Source organism: Pelodiscus sinensis, chromosome 6 (assembly GCF_052426305.1).
Source record: "Pelodiscus sinensis isolate ZL-2025 chromosome 6, ASM5242630v1, whole genome shotgun sequence".
Taxonomy (NCBI): Eukaryota; Metazoa; Chordata; order Testudines; family Trionychidae; genus Pelodiscus; species Pelodiscus sinensis.
In genome coordinates, this window is record NC_143057.1 from 122,714,635 (window position 1) to 122,732,512 (window position 17,878).

A 17,878-nucleotide genomic window follows, 5' to 3' on the forward strand; every position below is an offset into this window, starting at 1 on the left:
GTTTGGCCAGCCCGGATGACTCTTTTGTCACAACTTGTGACAATGGTGCTGATTACCAACTCGGTGGGCAATTCCATGGTGCCGTCAGTGTTTTCCAGTAGTCATGCTTCTGGAATGGGAGTGGAGGGACGGACCATCTGGTACATCTGTATCAACTGAATCAGAAGAGTGAGAAACCTCTCCAAATGAGGGTGCTGTTAGAACCACAAGAACAGGAGGCAGCAGGAATATAGCAGGTGAAGGGTCCCTTAGACTTGGTGATTAGATCTGGGATTGTGGAGACGGGAGTCCCTTCAGTGTGAATAACTTATGGGGACCTGAGAAGCTTTCAAGTCTCCTGGGACCAATGGTATCCTTTCCATTGGAGGAAATGGGATCAAGAAGTGTGGGTAATACCATCCTGTTGTCAGTGCCTTCTAGTAGTAGTGCTTCTGGAATGGGAGAAGGGGACCATCTTGAGACTGATGGATCCTGGGATGCTGGCAAAGTTACAAGGTCCATAATCGGTGCCTGTGAATCCAGTGATCAGTGTGATCATTTCTCAAGTCTTGTGAAACTTGAAATGAATGATTCCTTCTCAGCCAGAACTCATGGACAGTGTCAAATCCTTCTTAGTCTTGGAAGGAGACCTACTGCCATGTGTCAGAGGGGTAGCCGTGTTAGTCTGAATCTGCAAAAGCGACGAGGAGTCCTGTGGCACTTTATAGACTAACTGAAGTGTAGGAGCATAAGTGGGTCTTTGCCCATGAAAGCTTATGCTCCTACACTTCAGTTAGTCTATAAGGTGCCACAGGACTCCTCGTCGCTACTGCCATGCTTATGCCCGTACTTCTTTGGTTTACGGCAAGGTCCCAGCACAGGGTACTTAGCACTGGTACCGGTGGAGCGTGATGGAGGTTCTGTGGCAAGGAAGGTGCTTTTCACCTCTTCAGGCTGATGTACAGGGGAGTTTCTTGATCAGCATCTGATGTGGGTCACATTTGCAGACTGCTGAACAGTACTACTTTCAGAGCTCCAGTTCTGAGCATAGTCTATTCCCGTCAGTAGAATATAATAGGGACCACCTGTTGAAGAAGGTGGTACATATCTGCTATGCAAAAGAGCACTAGGGAAAAATAAATCATGTTGATGTTGAACTCCCCCACAAGATTAGAGCCTCCACACTACTCCAGAGTAGTAGATAGATGAGAAGTTGAAAGGAACTGGACCAAATCTTTCCAATCAGCAGCGGAAAATATATCAATGTCCTCTACACTGCTACAGGGAGTCAAAAGAAGAGTCTTAACTCAGCATGAATAAACCCAGAAATACAGGGGTAAGTTATAGGACTCCATCTCTTAAAAAGACTGATCTATTTAAGCAATTAACCAGGAACAAGTGTGAACAACTGTCCAAAACTGTATGCAGGCAAACACAAGAGCACATTTTACTTCCAGATTACTAGTTTCTAGTACTGAATTGTTATGTAAAGCTGTGTGTGTGCTTCACTGACTTTCACTAATTTAGTAGCGTGCCCTACTAGCTACAACAAGTCAGCTATCTTTGACCATACTATAGTTGACCTACAGGAACATCCCAAATGTTAATCAGATGCCTCACATCTGTTGCCTCATTAATATGAACTGCTGTCTAGTGATTAGAACAGGGACTCTCTAGAACTTATCTATTTATCAAATTTGCATAACACTTATTTTTTTCATAGAAGTATTAAGAGAATTAGTTATTGCTAAAGTACTTTATATTGCCTTTTACCAAGGATCTCAAAGCACAAGAGTGAAGAATTATTAAGAAGTTGTTCTTTTTCCTGAACTAAAGAACTTCCATTGACTGGATCAGGCTGCCAAGTTCTCCCAGTGACAACTTCCATATCCTTGAGTAAGTCACTTCTCCTGCCTCAACTTTTATGTCTCTAAAATGGGCACACACTGCGAATAGATACAGAAATGTTCAACTTTTGAAATATCCATGAATAAAAAACCCCAAAGTCTCCCACATTTCCCTGTTTTGCTGACAAACTCTGGCACTCATCTCAAAGCACTGTGCAGATCTGTTAATATTTGCACAGGGATCTGAACATGCAAAGTGCTTTATAAGTGCCAGACATTATTATATTCCCCAGCAAGAAAATTCCTCCACTTGAATCACCTCAATCTCACTGCCTTTCTTCACATATTTAACTACCCGAGATGTAGTTATCAATTGCTAGCCAGGGGAAAGGACTTTTCAACCACATCCTGGCCTATAAATGGAACAGTAGTGACATCTACTGTAATCAATGAACATTTGAAGCTGAGCTCAGTCAATTAGAGCACTGTGTTCTTTAATGCTTGCTGAGTTCTTTGTGTGTCGATGAATCACTAGTCCCTGATGTTTTCTAATTTAAAGGTCATATTTGCTATGAAGGACAGATACAAGCCATCTGGCTGTTCTGTTCAAAATGGCAGGCTCCCCCTCTCCCCAAGTGTGACAATGCTGCACACACCTTATATCTGGAAAGTTACGATCCCCCTTTTGAGGGACTGGCTTTGAAACTGATTGCAGATTTTACTTATTAAAAAAAATATAGCACTGCCATATTGGAAAAAACCCACCACAATTAGCAATTACTGTAGCAGCTGCACAGAAAAAAGAAAGCAAGCTGTGTTGGCTGGAAAAAAAAAGGTCTTTCTATTATGATTACTACTTATACAATGGCAGCTTAACATACACAGATTTGAAGCCCGTCTCTATTCTGGAAATCTTAAGATTTAGCAGAAAAAGACAAACTAGAAACTGGAAGATCTAGATAAAGGAATTATCTTGTCTGGGGCAGGGGAGGCATTGAGGAAACCTCCTTTACTTGTCAGGGTTGTTTTAATTATATGACATTCTATAGGCAGAAGTGGGTCTTTAGAAGGGACTAAGCAAGGGATGGCATAGCGTGAGGTACGGATGTAAAGGGGTGCTTACCGGGGTAACAGGCTAATCGGCGCCTGGCTCAGCTGGGCCCACTGCAGCACAGGTGGGCCGGTTAACCAGTTACGCATATAAAGTTTAATCAGTTAACATTTTAATGGGATTTTACATCCCTAGCGTGAGGGAGTTTCATGCAGAGGGGTGGGGAAGCATGAAGCAGGTGCTAGTCCCTGGGACTGTTTTCTTTGTATGCGGTACTGGGAGGAGGAGATGGGGAAACCAGAGCCAAGAAAGATTAAGGCTACTAGTCTTCAACTACATGTAGTCTTGAGCCACAAGCTGAATCATTTGCCAGTATCAAATGCTGAGCCTTCCTGCTAGTTGTAGTCAAGACTAAGAGTCCTAAGAAGGCTCCGTAGGCTGCATTTTTTGCTGGGGTGCGAGGCACTATTGCAGTTGCACTGATTCACTTTCCAGTCTGCGAGGTGTTACTATTCACCAAGTTTAATTTTAGTCCTCTACAGTTTGAGGGACAGCAAAAGAGGTTTTTTTCCCTGAGCCTGAGGAGGTTCACTGCCCTGGCATGTACTAACACATATAATTGGAAAACTGGAAATCTGAATCTGACATTTTGAATCTGACATTAAACATGAGACTTCCCCATTACATCAGCATCAGGAAGATCTGAACCTGAAAAAGATGGTTGCTAAAGAAAATAAGCACTGATTTTCAGAAATACCGTAGAACCACATCCCCAGCTCAAGTTGCTGGGAGATGTTGGTGCTTGAAAAATCAAACTCATTCAATTCTGTATTTGCTATCAGGAACCCTGGGGGAGAGGAGGAAAGGAGGGGGGTTTAACAAAAGGTCTATCGGGGGTGGAATCAGAGCTGCAGTCAGAGGTCAAGCAAAGATCAAAGCTAGAGTCAGAGTCAGGAGCCAGACACTAAGGATCAGTGCCAGAGTTGGAATGAGGAGAGACATCCAGGATTAAGCCAGAACTAGAGTGAGAAGTCATACCAAGGGTCAGGCTTCAGTCAGGAGAAGTAACAGGAGCAAAGAATGATAACAGGAGTGATAAATGGGAACCAGGTAAGGAGGCAGAAACTTAGTCTCAGGGGTCTGGTCAGCACAGCAGGCCTAGCAACTAGCTGTACAGATAATGGGCGGGACAAAACCAGGAAGCTTTATATCCAATGGTGTCTAATCAGTAGTCTGCTGCTAGACACCTGACCAAGCTGAGTCTCTGGGTTTAGCCTCTGGTGATAGGACAAGAGCTGTAGTTCCCTCTTCTGAATGAGGCACAGAGGGCAAGGCTGTCACTTGGCCATTCCCCAGGCATGGGTTTAAGACACATGGCACTTGATACATTTCACAGTTTTCCTAGCCGGTAAACAGTAAAAGTCACAGTTTGGCATTGTATCTTCCCCTCTGAATAAAGATTGTGAAAATATCTTCACAGATGAGATGTGCAGAAAACCCTGCTATACTGTGCCATAAACCATGTCAATCGAGTGCAATCTATACTTATCTTACAGAAAGCTGTACATGACACATGCTGGGATTTCAATATTTTATTCCCCAGTCACATATTTCACACTTATCGGACTCAAGTGATATCTGGCAATTTGCTTTCAGTTAGCTTGAAGGTTGATTATAAAATTACATTCTGCCTGCTAGTTTCTTGAGATAAAACACATGCTACAGGAAGGAAGAGGATTCTTTGGAGAAAGCAGCTTTGATTTATTAAACCCCCGCCCCCCCAAAACCTTGTATTTCTGTCCAAACTTCAGCGTGCTGGTATTTTTCTCTTCATACTTAATGCTTTTGCAAATGTCATGTATAAGGCTGTGTCTAGACTACATCCCTCTTTCGACAGAGGGATGTAAATTAGACACTTTGAAATTGCAAATGAAGCAGGGCTTGAAGCATGGGATAGTTAATTTGCATAATTGCGTAATGGCGTGCTTTCAAAAAAGTGCCATTTTGAAAGTAAAACTGCAGTCTAGACGTGGTTCTTTCGAAAACGGCAGGCTGTTTCGAAAGATCCTGTACTCCTCATTTTTGAGGAGTTTTTCTCCGAAATGGCGGTTTTACTTTAGAAATGATGCTTTCAAAAGAGCGCTATTACGCGATTATGCAAATGAAGCATGGGATATTTAAATCCCCGCTTCATTTGCCATTTTGAAGTTTCTAATTTAAATCCCTCTTTCGAAAGAGGGATGTAGTCTAGACACAGCCTAAGGTGCAAAAGATGGTTTAGAAGGTCATAATTTTGAACCCCTGGTTTCTCAGTTAATGGACATCTCCAGTGGCAATCAAATATTAGTCTCTAAGTAATTTTTCTTCCTGAAAAAAGTTACTTAACTTCATTAACAACATTTAAAAATTATATTGTTATTTTACTATGACCATATACAATCAGACTGACTTCATTCCATGGAATCCGCTTTCATGCAGCTGCTTGTCAACTGACCGTGTCACGTCCTGATTTGCACAAACAGGAAAAAAAAAGGGACATTGTTCTCACAATTCATCTGCGTGCACCTAGAGGGAATACACCAAACAGCCACTACATGCTCTGTTTCATCATGGATTGTTGGTGGTGGTGGTGGTGAAGTAGAATGAAAGACACCTCAATCTGTAAAAACTGGCTGCCTTAGAGTTCGTCTGCATTCTGTTTTACTTGGATTTTTATCCGGTGCCATAATGATCAGCCTAACATTAGGGACTGAAGGAAGCAAGTTTTATACTGATAAGTTTAAAAGATCTTCTACTTTAAAGATTATTTTTTTCCCTCTTTCAGTACTGATCTTGACAGTCCCTGCACCTTCAACATATAATGTTCACTGGAAACAAAGAGCTGTAATATATTCACAGTCTCACCTCCACTAGCTTTAACTAAAAGTAATTTCAGATGCCTAAAGATAAACATGTTCCTTTGTCTTCTAGTCCCCACCCTCTCTGTCTATATAAATAAAGGATTGTTAGAGTAATCTACAGCCATTTATACTAATGATATTATAGTTGTGTCTACTGAAATACTTCAGTGTGCTGGATCACTATAGCAACTGCATTCTTCATTAGAAAAATTAAAGGATATAGCCCTCTTCAGTGAGTCTGCCTTTCTTGAAGATTATGAGCATCAGCTTTAAAAAATGCATTCTACTTCCCTACATCCACACACAATTTAATCACCAAAATAATTACAAATCTACTCTGATTCCTCATCAAGTGTAAAAGTGGGTTCTCCTAAACATTATTTCCTTGCTGAATTTACTTCATTACTTCAGCCAACTCAGCAGGTTTTTCCTGTCTGAAGGCAACCATGCTGGATGAATAGCCAGTCATTAAAAGTATAGTCACTGTAAAACTAACAATAGCAGAACTGGAGTACTTACTTCGGTACTAAATGGGAAAATGCTGGCTTAGAAATTCCATCTGCATTAAGAGGCCTAGGACTTTTTAGGTAAACATAATGTTTTTAAATCTTCACCTCAGTCTTCCATGAAAGTGATATCATGTCTGAAATGGCTATTGACTTTACTCAGACACCAAAAGTAATTTAATTTTACAGGCCAGTCTAAAATGGATCTTTGACTAATCTGAGTTTCTTGAAATATATATGGATTTTTTTCGTTTAAAGCTTCAAAAAATCAACTGGAAACCTGAAAACATCTATTTAATTCTCTTACAATGAGATACAGTATTATCTTGTTAAATGACTGAACAAGCTTGTCACTTAGTCTAAGAAAGGTAAAACAGATGGTCCCTGTATTATTAGTATTAAAAAACAACAACCCATAACTGGTATCAGACAGGCCATTGCACATTTAATAATTGAAATACCTATACTGCAACAACAGCCTTGTCTTAACTCTAGCAGTGATTTACCCATGTTCTACAGGGCACCACGATAATGTTGGTGCCTAATTTTTCTTGCTAACAATGTATAAGGATAATATAATTTAAGTAAAAAGGAAGTCAACACACCAAGAGTATAGAATCTGTACAAACACCAATGTTATTTTGGATAGAACTATAGATTTTTAGTAGGTTATAAAGCCAATTTCTGCCTTTAAGAGAGGTCATAGGATCAGTTTTTCCTTAAAGATAATGGAGTCCTTCTATAAACTGGAATTCTTACATAAAATCTAGTAGTGAATTCAAAGTGGTATCTTTTTTAAACTATAAGCATTAAAATTCATGCAAAGGAAGGGTTCTCTTAGCTTCTAAACAATATAGTGTTTTGAAGCTACAGGAATTTGTTTGAAAACCTGAATGCTGACTTAGAAGGGTGAAAGAAAAAAAAAACAGTCATGTAAGAAAAATGTGATTAATAAAGGAATAACAAAATTGAACAAATAAATTCAATCTAATAAAGGACTGCTAGTTATTCTTTTGAGTATGTCAAGAGTGAATTCACACCACCTTACAGAACTGGTGAATATCTTGCTGTGCTGTGTACACAAAACGACTTTAAGATGCCCTGTTGCCTTAGGGTTTTTTTTTTGCATAACCAACAGATTTAAGCAATGTATTTTCTTCCTAACAAAGCAGCATTTCAAATGATGGAACAGATGTGCATTTCTTTTAAAGAATTCATTAAATAGGTGGTGGGCACTTATTTTAGGAGGCAGTAAAGAGGGAGAAACCCCAGGACAGTGCATCTTATGAAAGATGTAGATGCCAAGATATTAATAAGGACACGAATGCTGTATCCTAATTGGCAACGAACACTGGGAGACTCAGTTTGATAAAAACAATATCATAAGAGAATGTCCAATGCGAGAATGAATATTATTATGTCAAGCAACAGTGAACTTTGGACAGAGATGAATGAGATCAAAATAAGTGGTATGTCAGAACCTGAAGGCTACAGATGAGAAAAGGACCAAGACTTCCGAAATCTGGCATGACTGCCAATTATATTTCTTGATGACAGTTTCAGTCAATGACAAAAAGAAAAAGAATGCACCAGAAAACCATCGGATCTTTAAAACAGAGCCTCATTCCATCTTGTCCAGTCATAGAGACTTTACAGAGAGACCTAAGTTCAAACCCCTGCTCTGCCAAATTCAGACCACTTGACTATCAGCTATTCTGCAGTAAATATCTTGTTTCCCCCCCACAAAATACTTCACAAGGTATTTCTGTTGATAATTGTAGTGAGCAAAGGTGGCCACTCACTGACCCAGAAGGGGAGGAACTCCTCTCTGAGTCCAGGTAGACCGAGCCTGGTCTGACACCTTTAAAACACTGGAAGCCAAGGGGCGGGGCGAATAATATAAATGCCCAGCCCAGGAGCTCAGTAAGGCCCCAGCAGCCAGAGGAGGCAGAAGCTTGCCCTAAGCTTCTGAGCAGGGAGGCCACTGATGAGCATGCTGAGGCTAAGGACTGGCCCAGACCACCGGGCCCCCATGCAGAAGAGGAAGCTCTTTTTACCCTGCTGGAGGGTAGAGACTCCAATGACCCCTAGAACCTGCATCAACTGTGGAGTGAGGTACATGCTGATGGGGAGTTAGGAAACGGCCCAGGGGAAGCTGACAACAGGCTGACCTCACCATCCTGTAGGGTGTCAGCGTGTTGTGGGCTGGATCCCTGCTAATCCCAGTGGCAGCCCAGGCTACCACTGCTACGGCCCTGGACCAGGATGTGGTGGAGCTGGGAAGGCCTGCATCCCCCTGCCACCCCACATACTGGGTGGCAGGCTCCCCCTCTCTTGCCAGTGATCTGTATATTTGCCTGCCCCGCCCTGTACCAGTGCCTGGGCTTACTTGAACAGTGAACTGCTGTCTGTCTGTCCCACCCGGCAGTAGGGCCTGGGACCACTTGAACTGTGTTTGCTTACCTGCCCTGCCCTTCACCAGGGCCTGGGCTTACTAAGTGTGGAACTGGTTTTGTTTACCTGCCCCGCCCGGCAGTATGGCCTGGTCTCACCCAATGACTAGGGCTGTGATTTTGTTGTCTGACTGCCCCACCCTGTCACTGAACACCTGTGGTGTGTCTACACAGCAGGGCTTAGCTCAATTTGTATAGCTTATTTTGAGTTATGTCAATTGCGTAGCTCATTTCAAAAAAGCTTATTTCGAAATTGGGAGTGTCTACACAGCACTTATTTCGAAATACAGCACTATTTCTTCCTACTTCCCTTACTCCTCATACAATGAGGGTTCCAGGAGTTGGAGTAAGAAGTCCTCCAGCTTGACAGTATTTCAACATTATTTCGAAATAACTGCCTGCTGTGCAGACACGGACTACGTTATTTTGAAATAACGCTAGTTATTTAGAAATAGTGTTGCTGTGTAGATGAACCCTTATTTACAGATCTGGGGCCCAGAACTGAGCCAGGTGGCTTACAATGATACAGAACAAAACCAAGACCTAAAACCTTGATGTTTTGTGAAACAGAAATGTGGCTTTTTGGCCAGTGCAATTGAAAAGACCTTAAAGAAAAAAGTTTCTGAGAGAAACTTGTGTAGCCTAGTTTGAGAAAGAACCCATGATAATCGATAATCAATTAACATTACAGTGTGGAAACTGCCTAGTGTCACATGACTAATGGGGATTAACAAGAGACCTTCACAGGGCAGCAGTTTCTCTCATATTTCCCTAGCAAGACATTGCCTGCATCTTTCAGAAACATCTGGTATTTATCACTATCACGCTGGATACTAAACTAGCTGGACCACAGTGGTTATCCAGTATAGCAATTCCTAAGTTCTTATGAACATAACAGATTGTGTGCACGCTGTGTTGAAGCTCCTTGTCTCCCTAAGTAGTGGAAACCCATCATCTGGGACAACTAGACTGGATAATGGTCTAATACATGTACAATAGCAAATACTCTTGTGCTTGCAGGTGAATGCACTAGATGACTCAACAGATATTTTCCATCTTGAACTGCAATGATTCTAAGAATTGCCTGAGCTCCATCATCTTTGGAATGAGTAGTCCAGAAATCATAATTACAAGTAGGTTACCCGATATGAACTACTTAAGAAACAGCTGAAGTATGCAATTTGCTTAGTCTATGTAATGAATAAAGTTTTGCATTTACCTTTTTTACAGTCTTGTCAGGTTCAAGAGCAATATCTGGAATGTTTGCATCCACCATGAGGGAAAACAAGTTCAAGATCAAGTTGGAATACCTAACAAGAATAGCAAAATCAGTTAAGAAACATTTGGCAAACAACAATCTCTTGTTTCAGTTTTTTTCCTCATTTAAACTATTGCCCTCTATCTTGGGCAATGTAAGTTGTAATGCACAAAAGAGATGATCTGTACACATTATTTGGACATGTGTTCTTGTTGTGAATACAATGGCCTTGTTGTTTGTTTTGCACTGAAAATTTTAACCATTGTGTCTCAAAAGCTGTAGTACAGTGAAAACTTTGTTATCCAACACTCATGGGGAATGCCAGTTGCCGCTTAATTGAATGTGCCAGATACTTAAGCAAAGGATTAGGCAGCTCGAGGCAGGATGAGGGGGAAGGAAGTGCAGGCTGATGACATCATTCAGCAGTGCCGAAGGCAGGTTGAGAGAGAAGGAGGCACCTGCTGATGACATCAGCCGACAATGCTGGTTTAAGTGCCAGATAAAAAAAGCTTTCACTTTTTTGCTCCATTTTCTTTTTTGCTCTTTTCACTTTGTTTGTTCCATTTTTTTTTCTTTTAAACATCTAAAAACATTGAGAAATGTTTAGCTGGAGAACTATGTAACACAGTTTACAGCAGCAAATATTTCTGGAGTCAAGCACATTAATCTCTTTTGTACCTTTCTATTCCACCCGACATACAGACGGACCCTAGATTAAAGGGACCCCGAAGTATATTTCTTTAAAAAGTGGCAGTCCATGAAATAGCTATACAACACAGATACCTACTTAAATTAACATTTTTTAAAACATTAAAGTCTTTACAAATACAACATATGTATGAAGATGTTGCATGGGAGATTGTCTAAACAGGATGAGCATGTTCCTTAGCCACCTGGTTTAACTAGAGTGAAGACTGCAGCTGCTCAGTGAATCAGTAATAACCTGGGTAAGTATGCTGCATGTCTGAAACATAAAAGGTCATTTATCACCATTAAAAAGAGTGACACTGTAGCTATCAGAGTCTTCCAATTTAACATGAGATGGCTGCAAGTACTCATGAGTGTTTTTAAAGACAACCATTTCACTACTGCAACATTAACTGTTTTAGAGGATAATTTTCAAGCTGTTCAACGAATTGGAAACTTCCTTGATCTGATCCACAGAGTTTCCCCCCTTATTGGGGAAAAAAAATGTAAACTTACTCAATTTGGAGAATGTCTTTTAAAAAAGCATTTTAGGAGCTTAGAAGGTGATAGAAAGAGAATTCAAAATAGCAAAATTGTTTCAGTACAGCTTCTGAATATAAACAAGCCAATGATCATATGCATTACCGTGCAAATTGTCTGATTATTTTAGTATCGTAAAAAAGGACAGCACTGATCTAAAAAAAACAAATCAGATAATAAATCCACATTTTTAATGAACTAAACAGAACCCTCTTATCAGTCAATTTTTTGTTTCCATTGTGTGCAAATCAAATAAATTTGCTTATATGCTGAGCTGAATCACTGCCTACAGTTAAGGTTGCCTGACATGTTCCATTACAAGACCTATTTTATAAATGACTGAATTCTGTCCAAGTTAAATAATTCAAGCTGATTTTGGTGTTAGAGAAGGAGGGAATTTTGGGGAAACGGTTTAAACAATAGGGAAAGAAAAGTTTTGGGAAAAATCTAAACCATCTTGCTGAGATGTTCTAGTGCCTCAATACTTTTAAGCAAGGCTGTAAGATTCAGCAGAGCAGTTGCCTTGGAGACTGGGATGTATCTTTTGCAGTCCCCATAAAAGCACATCTCTATTTGCCCAAGTTAAAAAACTTTGAAGCATTTCAGTTCCCACTTGCTTGGCCAGATCCAAGTAGAGGTTGACAACTAAATTCTCTGCAGATTGTGTACAGAGCTGACTCCATTTAAGCATTGCAAAGCCAAAGAAAGTTCTCTTTTGTGAATCTGGACATGAAACCAAAATATGCAGAGATTCTATTTCAAGATACTTTCTTGTACACTGCTCATATTTTTGCCAGTTCTCTGTTCTCAGGAATTCAACCAATTGTGGAATGCCATCTAAAAATATCAACTTTTATTTCTAACACTCAGGTACTTCTATATTTCACACATTTTAACAATGTGGATTGGATAGTCTATTTCATTAATGTCCAAAGTTTTGAGAGCTCCAGAAGCCCCAAGACCATTATCTGCATACTAACACTTAAGAGTATTCTACAAACTATCACTCCTCATATATAGGCAGAAGTAAGATTCTTTAACAAATCTCATATTTGATGTTACTTTTGCTGGAAAAAATTGTCTTACTTTCTACCATAAATATTTAAATAAGCCTTCTGAATTAGCTGAAATATAATCTTTTTTGTAGGTTCAACTATCCTTAACATGCTTTATTTCCCCTAACCAGATTGATTCTACTTTAAAAGCTATACGCTTTCTGCACATTATTCATGCTGCTTTGTGCCCCTGCTCAGCCAAATTAGACTCTTTGCCCTTCTATCTATTTGGATTTTACTGGCATGCATTGCAATTGCTGCCCTTCCAACTGTTTCTATATTTCCCATTTCTATGCACTTGATTTCAAATACATCATAAAAACTACGATAAAAACTCCTTAGACAATTTCAGATTCCTTCAGTGTCAGCTTTCTGAAAGACAAAGGCTCTTATGTTATTTCTGCTGTGCTCATCTAAGTATTTTGAATCAAATCAAATTGTTAACATTACATCCTAAATGCTCCTCAATTTTAATCTTATTACCTACAACTAGCCTCTTTCCCAGCTGGGATCCTAAACCAGTTGAGCCTTTAGGCTCTTCAATAAATCATGTACGAATGCAGTACTCCATTAGCTAACGTCAAGTCAGATGTTCCTTTGCTTAGTGTTATTTTTAACAACACCGGATGAGGGCTGAAAAAATGTGAGATTCCCTATAATCGTGCATTTAAAACATCTGATTTTCTTGGCCTTCAACTCCTACAAACCAAGGTTGAGTTCACAGAGGGTACATCTAAACTACAAAAATCTTTTGAAAATGAAAGTCTAGACAAGTTTTTTTGAACTCCCCCCCACTCTTCTTTTAAAAAAGGAGGTTGACAGTTCTTTCGAAAAAGGGTTTTTTCCGGAAACCCCCTTGCTTCCAGACTACTTTCATTTTCAAAAGATCCTCTTTCAAAAATGCGATCAGAAGAAGATATGCAAATTCCGTGGGAATTTGCATATCCTCTTTCGAAAGATTAGTGTAGTTTAGACATACCCAGAGTGATTACGGTGGTCTGAGGTCCAAAAAAGTAATCAAACAATTTTAAAAGTCCAGAACACTATTTCTACCCTTTCAATCTATGAAGCACATATAATTGACTCTATACAAGTGATGAGATGACTGATTATATAGAGTCAATTATATGTGCTTCATCTCTCTCTCTCTGTATGTATATATATATATATATATAAAAACACACACACACACACACACACACACACACACACACACACACACACACACAATTAGTCATCTCATTTCTTGTGTATATATACACGGCACTGATTTAGAAGAAAATTATAAATTCCATCTAGGCTAACAATTTTAATTTTGGATTTCTTACAACTTACAAGGACTAATCACACTTATATGAATCAATAAGAGGAAAAAAATACCACATACACACTTCAAAAGTCCAAGTACTTTACAATCATTGGTTCTAGATTCATGGTCTGGAAAAAAAAGACTAAATTTATGTCAGACTGTTTACTCAGAAAGCCTCAATCAAACAAAAAACAAAAACAAAAAGAAAGCAAAACACATTTTCATAGAAGGACATTCAGGATCTCAAAAAGTCATATTGCAGGTCAGTAGATATGAAATCTGGGAATCTCTATTGATTCTCTCTAAACTGTTCTCTTCATCACTGCCAACAAATGTTAACTAGACGTATTTCCATATGTGCTGCAAGCCTCCTCTCTCTTACATTATTCCTGATTTTGTGTGGCTGAGTCATGGAGTTTCCATACTTCCTCATTAAGGCCCTGACTCAGGAGATATTCAAATATGTCCTTAATTACCTAGTTAAATCATGGTCTACATCTATGACTCTGATAAGCCCATAGTTTATCATCTCACATTTACTTTAGAATCATAAGCTTATGAACAAGTGAATACTAATCTAATTGTGCCATGAATAATCTGAAACAACACACAACACAAATACAATAAACAAACAAGACAAAACTAACAAACAAATTCCTGAAAGGCATTTCTCAGCAAGACCAACAGAATAAAACTGAATATCATAAACATGACATTTTGGAGATGAGCCACAAAGAGATTCGTAAATGCTGAACAAAGTAATGGATAGGAACTTTTTAATTAATGTAACAAACAGCATTATGACTTCTGTTCTCTTCGCAGCATGTGAAATTTCAGGGGCTTGGTTTTACTTTTGCTGAAGATTGGGGTGAATGGGAATGAAAATTAGACTTGAAATATAAAATTTGCTTAAACCTTAACTATGGGCTACAAAATGTTAAATAACCTAATTAACTTATACAACTGTCCGTGTATCAAACACATTTTAATGCCAGCATGCACTATGACAATAGCCTAGTCCTCCATTTGCTAATCCAGGGATGGGCAAGAGGCGGTCAGCGGGTTGGATCCAGCCTTCCAAGCCGCCAGAACTAGACTGTGGCTGCCTTGCTGGGACACTTGTGCACAGAGCAGATGCAGCTACAGGCAGTCCCCGAGTTACGCGGATCCGACTTACGTCGGATCCGCAGTTACGAACGGGGTTCCTCTCCCTGGTCTCCAGCAGACCAGGGAGAGGAAGCAAAGCGGCGGAACACGTGGGCAGCGGACAGGGCTGTCCGCTGCCCACGCGCTCCGAGGCTTGGCTCTGCTTTGCCCCCCCCCCTCCCCCTGGTCTGCAGACCAGGGGGATGGGGGGGGCAAAGCAGAGCCAAGCCCCGGAGCTCCCGGCCAGCTGACAGCCCAGACGCGTCTGGGCTATCAGCTGATCGCGCGCTCCGCGGCTTGGCTCTGCTTGGCTCTGCTTTGCCCCCCCCCCGGCCCCCTGGTCTGCAGGCCAGGGGGAGGGGGGGGGGCAAAGCAGAGCCAAGCCGCGGAGCGCGAGATCAGCTGACAGCCCAGACGCGTGCTGCCCGCGTGCTCCGGGGCTTGGCTCTGCTTTGCCCCCCCCCATCCCCCTGGTCTGCAGACCAGGAGGGGGGGGGGGGTGCAGAGCAAAGCCGCGGAGCACGCGGGCAGCGGACAGCCACGGCGCATCTGGGCTGTCCCGCTGCCCCCGTGCTCCGTGGCTTTGCTCCAGACACCTGTGGTACAGCAGCTGGGGCGCTGCCAGTTGGTCCCATAGCGCCCCTCCTCGGCGCTACTGTACCAACGCAGCAGCACCCCAGCTGTTCTGCCCCAGGCGTCCTGATTCAGCCACTGCTGGACAGATTCAGCAGCGGCTGAATCAGGACGCCTGGGGCAGAGCAGCTTGGGTGCTGCTGGGTTGGTCCAGTAGCGCCGAGGAGCGGCGGCGCTACTGGACCAACCCAGCAGCACCCCAGCTGCTCTGCCCCAGGCGTCCCCAAGTCAGCCGCTGCTGAAACTGACCAGTGTCTGACTACAGGAAGCCCCTGCCCCAGGCTTCCTGGAATCAGCCGCTGATCAGTTTCAGCAGCAGCTGACTTGGGGATGCCTGGGGTTCTTAAATTGAATCTGTATGTAAGTCAGAACTGGCGTCCAGATTCAGCTGCTGTTGAAACTGATCAGTTTCAGCAGCGGCTGAATCTGGACGCCAGTTCCGACTTACATACAGATTCAACTTAAGAACAAACCTACAGTCCCTATCTTGTACGTAACCCGGGGACTGCCTGTACTTCAAAGGCTATCTGCTGTCTGCTCTGGAAGGTGGGGAGGGAGGATTTGTTGGATTTGTGCACTGCCTTGCACCCCAGCAAAATCTTCCAGCTCCCACTGGCCAATTTCTAGCCTCCCTCCCACTACCCCCATGCCCACACCAGAGCCATGTGCAACAGCCAGGCAACCAGCCGGGGACTGCAGCAGCTAGCTTGCCTCAGGTTCCTGCAGTGCCGCTGGCTAGATAGGCACCTCCCTGCCAGAGCCTACCTCTGGCATCCCACCCCCTCATTCCTCCCCAACTACCTGCCGCAGGTCACCACCCAAACCTTCTGTACCTCTTTCCCCCCTTATCCTAGGTCACAACTCCATCCCAGGCCATGCACCCCCTCCTACACTCCTCTCCCAGGCCAGAATCCTCTCTTGCTCCCTTACCCTCTGCACGCCAAACCGCTGCCCCAGATCACTACACACCCTTTCACTCAAATTCCCCCTCAAACTCCACATCCCCTTCTTCACCCAGTCTCCTACTCAAACTCCTTTCAGCATCCAACCTCTGTTCCGGACCCCGTACCACCTCCATAGAAGTGCAGCCCTTGACCACTTGCCAAAATCTTGGGAGTGGCCCCAGATTAAAAATTATTGCCCACCCCTGCTTTAATCCATCAGCCATCTCAGTAAGTACACATGTCTGCTAATGTTTGTTTTGAGCCACAGATGCTCAGAACTTGCTATTAAGACCCCTATAGTACAGCCTTTATGCTTTTAACATTGAGATCCTAAGAACTTTATGAACATGACAGATTCAGATTTATCTAGAACTGCACGTTCATATTTTGTATCTGTATAATAAAAATATTTTCATGTTAAACTGTATTTATACTTAAATATACTCTCTTCAACTACAACTGAATGCCTAAGGATTTCAACTGCTTTTTAAAAATGTTAATTTTGTATCAAAATTACTGGATCAGTGCACGCCATGCTACTAAGCAAGTCCTCTGCTGCCAATCATTGTGCTAACTAGTTAATTCAACAGATAAACTGGCAGGAATTTAAAAGCTTTTTCTATTGAAATAGTGAACGTCAACTTACATCTCTTTAAAGCACCTATGGAAACACCGGGAAGGAGTAATTTTGTATAATAAATTCATTTCTCAAATAATTTTGACTTATACTTTGCATGCAGAGTACACAGGTTAATCCCTTCATGATTATTCTCCAGAGTGATGGGAGTTATTGTGGCTGCTGATTAATAACTTGTCTTTGTTTTTTCATTGTGCTGAATTGCTGCTAATCCATTATCAATGACAGTTATAAAGGTAGTTAGTTTTTTCTCCTTTCAATAAGACAGAACACCTTTTATATTTCTTTAGCAATCATTTCACATTATCTTGTCTGCTTTCTTTCTAAGATCACTATTGTTCAATATACTTTTTTCCAGGGTTTGGAGTATTTTATACTAGACAATCCAGCTATTAAAGTGGAATTTGTGTATCTCCATGAAAGACTTCCTGTATCACTTGGCAAACAGAGAAACCATTCATCTGCTCACTGTTCAAAGAGAACAAGCAGCAAAGCTGAACCATTCTGCCACCCAAAGGACAAACAAAGCAACATATTTTAAATGAATTTTGTAAGGCATGGTAAAAGGTGCTTACAATAGAAAACACAAGTCTTATTTGTACACAAGACAGACCATGGTAATGCAAGATTCTCCTATCCTGTGCCTGAACTCTGAAAGAGGACGTTCTAGTGGTAAGGGGAGAGTGTGATAGTTTAGTCTCTATGTCCGTTCAAATCTTTCTGAAGTTTCTTACCTATTCTGCAGAAACAGAACTAAGGCCACCCTAGTCAACTCATGCAGATCACAGACCACCTAACAGAGGATAAATGTGTTTGGCTGTTACTAATCTGAATTTAGGGGTCGTAATCAAGAATTGAAAGGCTCTGTATTTCATCACTGATAACTGGGACACCAATTTGCTTAACCATAGAACATTCCAAGATTTGATAAAC

The 17,878-nt window shown here is 41.5% G+C and overlaps 1 protein-coding gene across 4 annotated transcripts in view; it reads right to left on the reverse strand.

The window, feature by feature from the left end:
* The window catches only part of PIK3C3 (phosphatidylinositol 3-kinase catalytic subunit type 3), a 132,320-nt gene that overhangs the window by 15,913 nt on the left and 98,529 nt on the right, over positions 1-17,878 (reverse strand). For all 4 annotated transcript variants that reach the window (XM_075932756.2, XM_075932755.2, XM_075932754.2 and 1 more), the window contains one exon: positions 9,956-10,046. In XM_075932756.2, the coding sequence (XP_075788871.2) occupies positions 9,956-10,046 (91 nt within the window). The remainder of the gene's footprint in view (positions 1-9,955; positions 10,047-17,878) is intronic.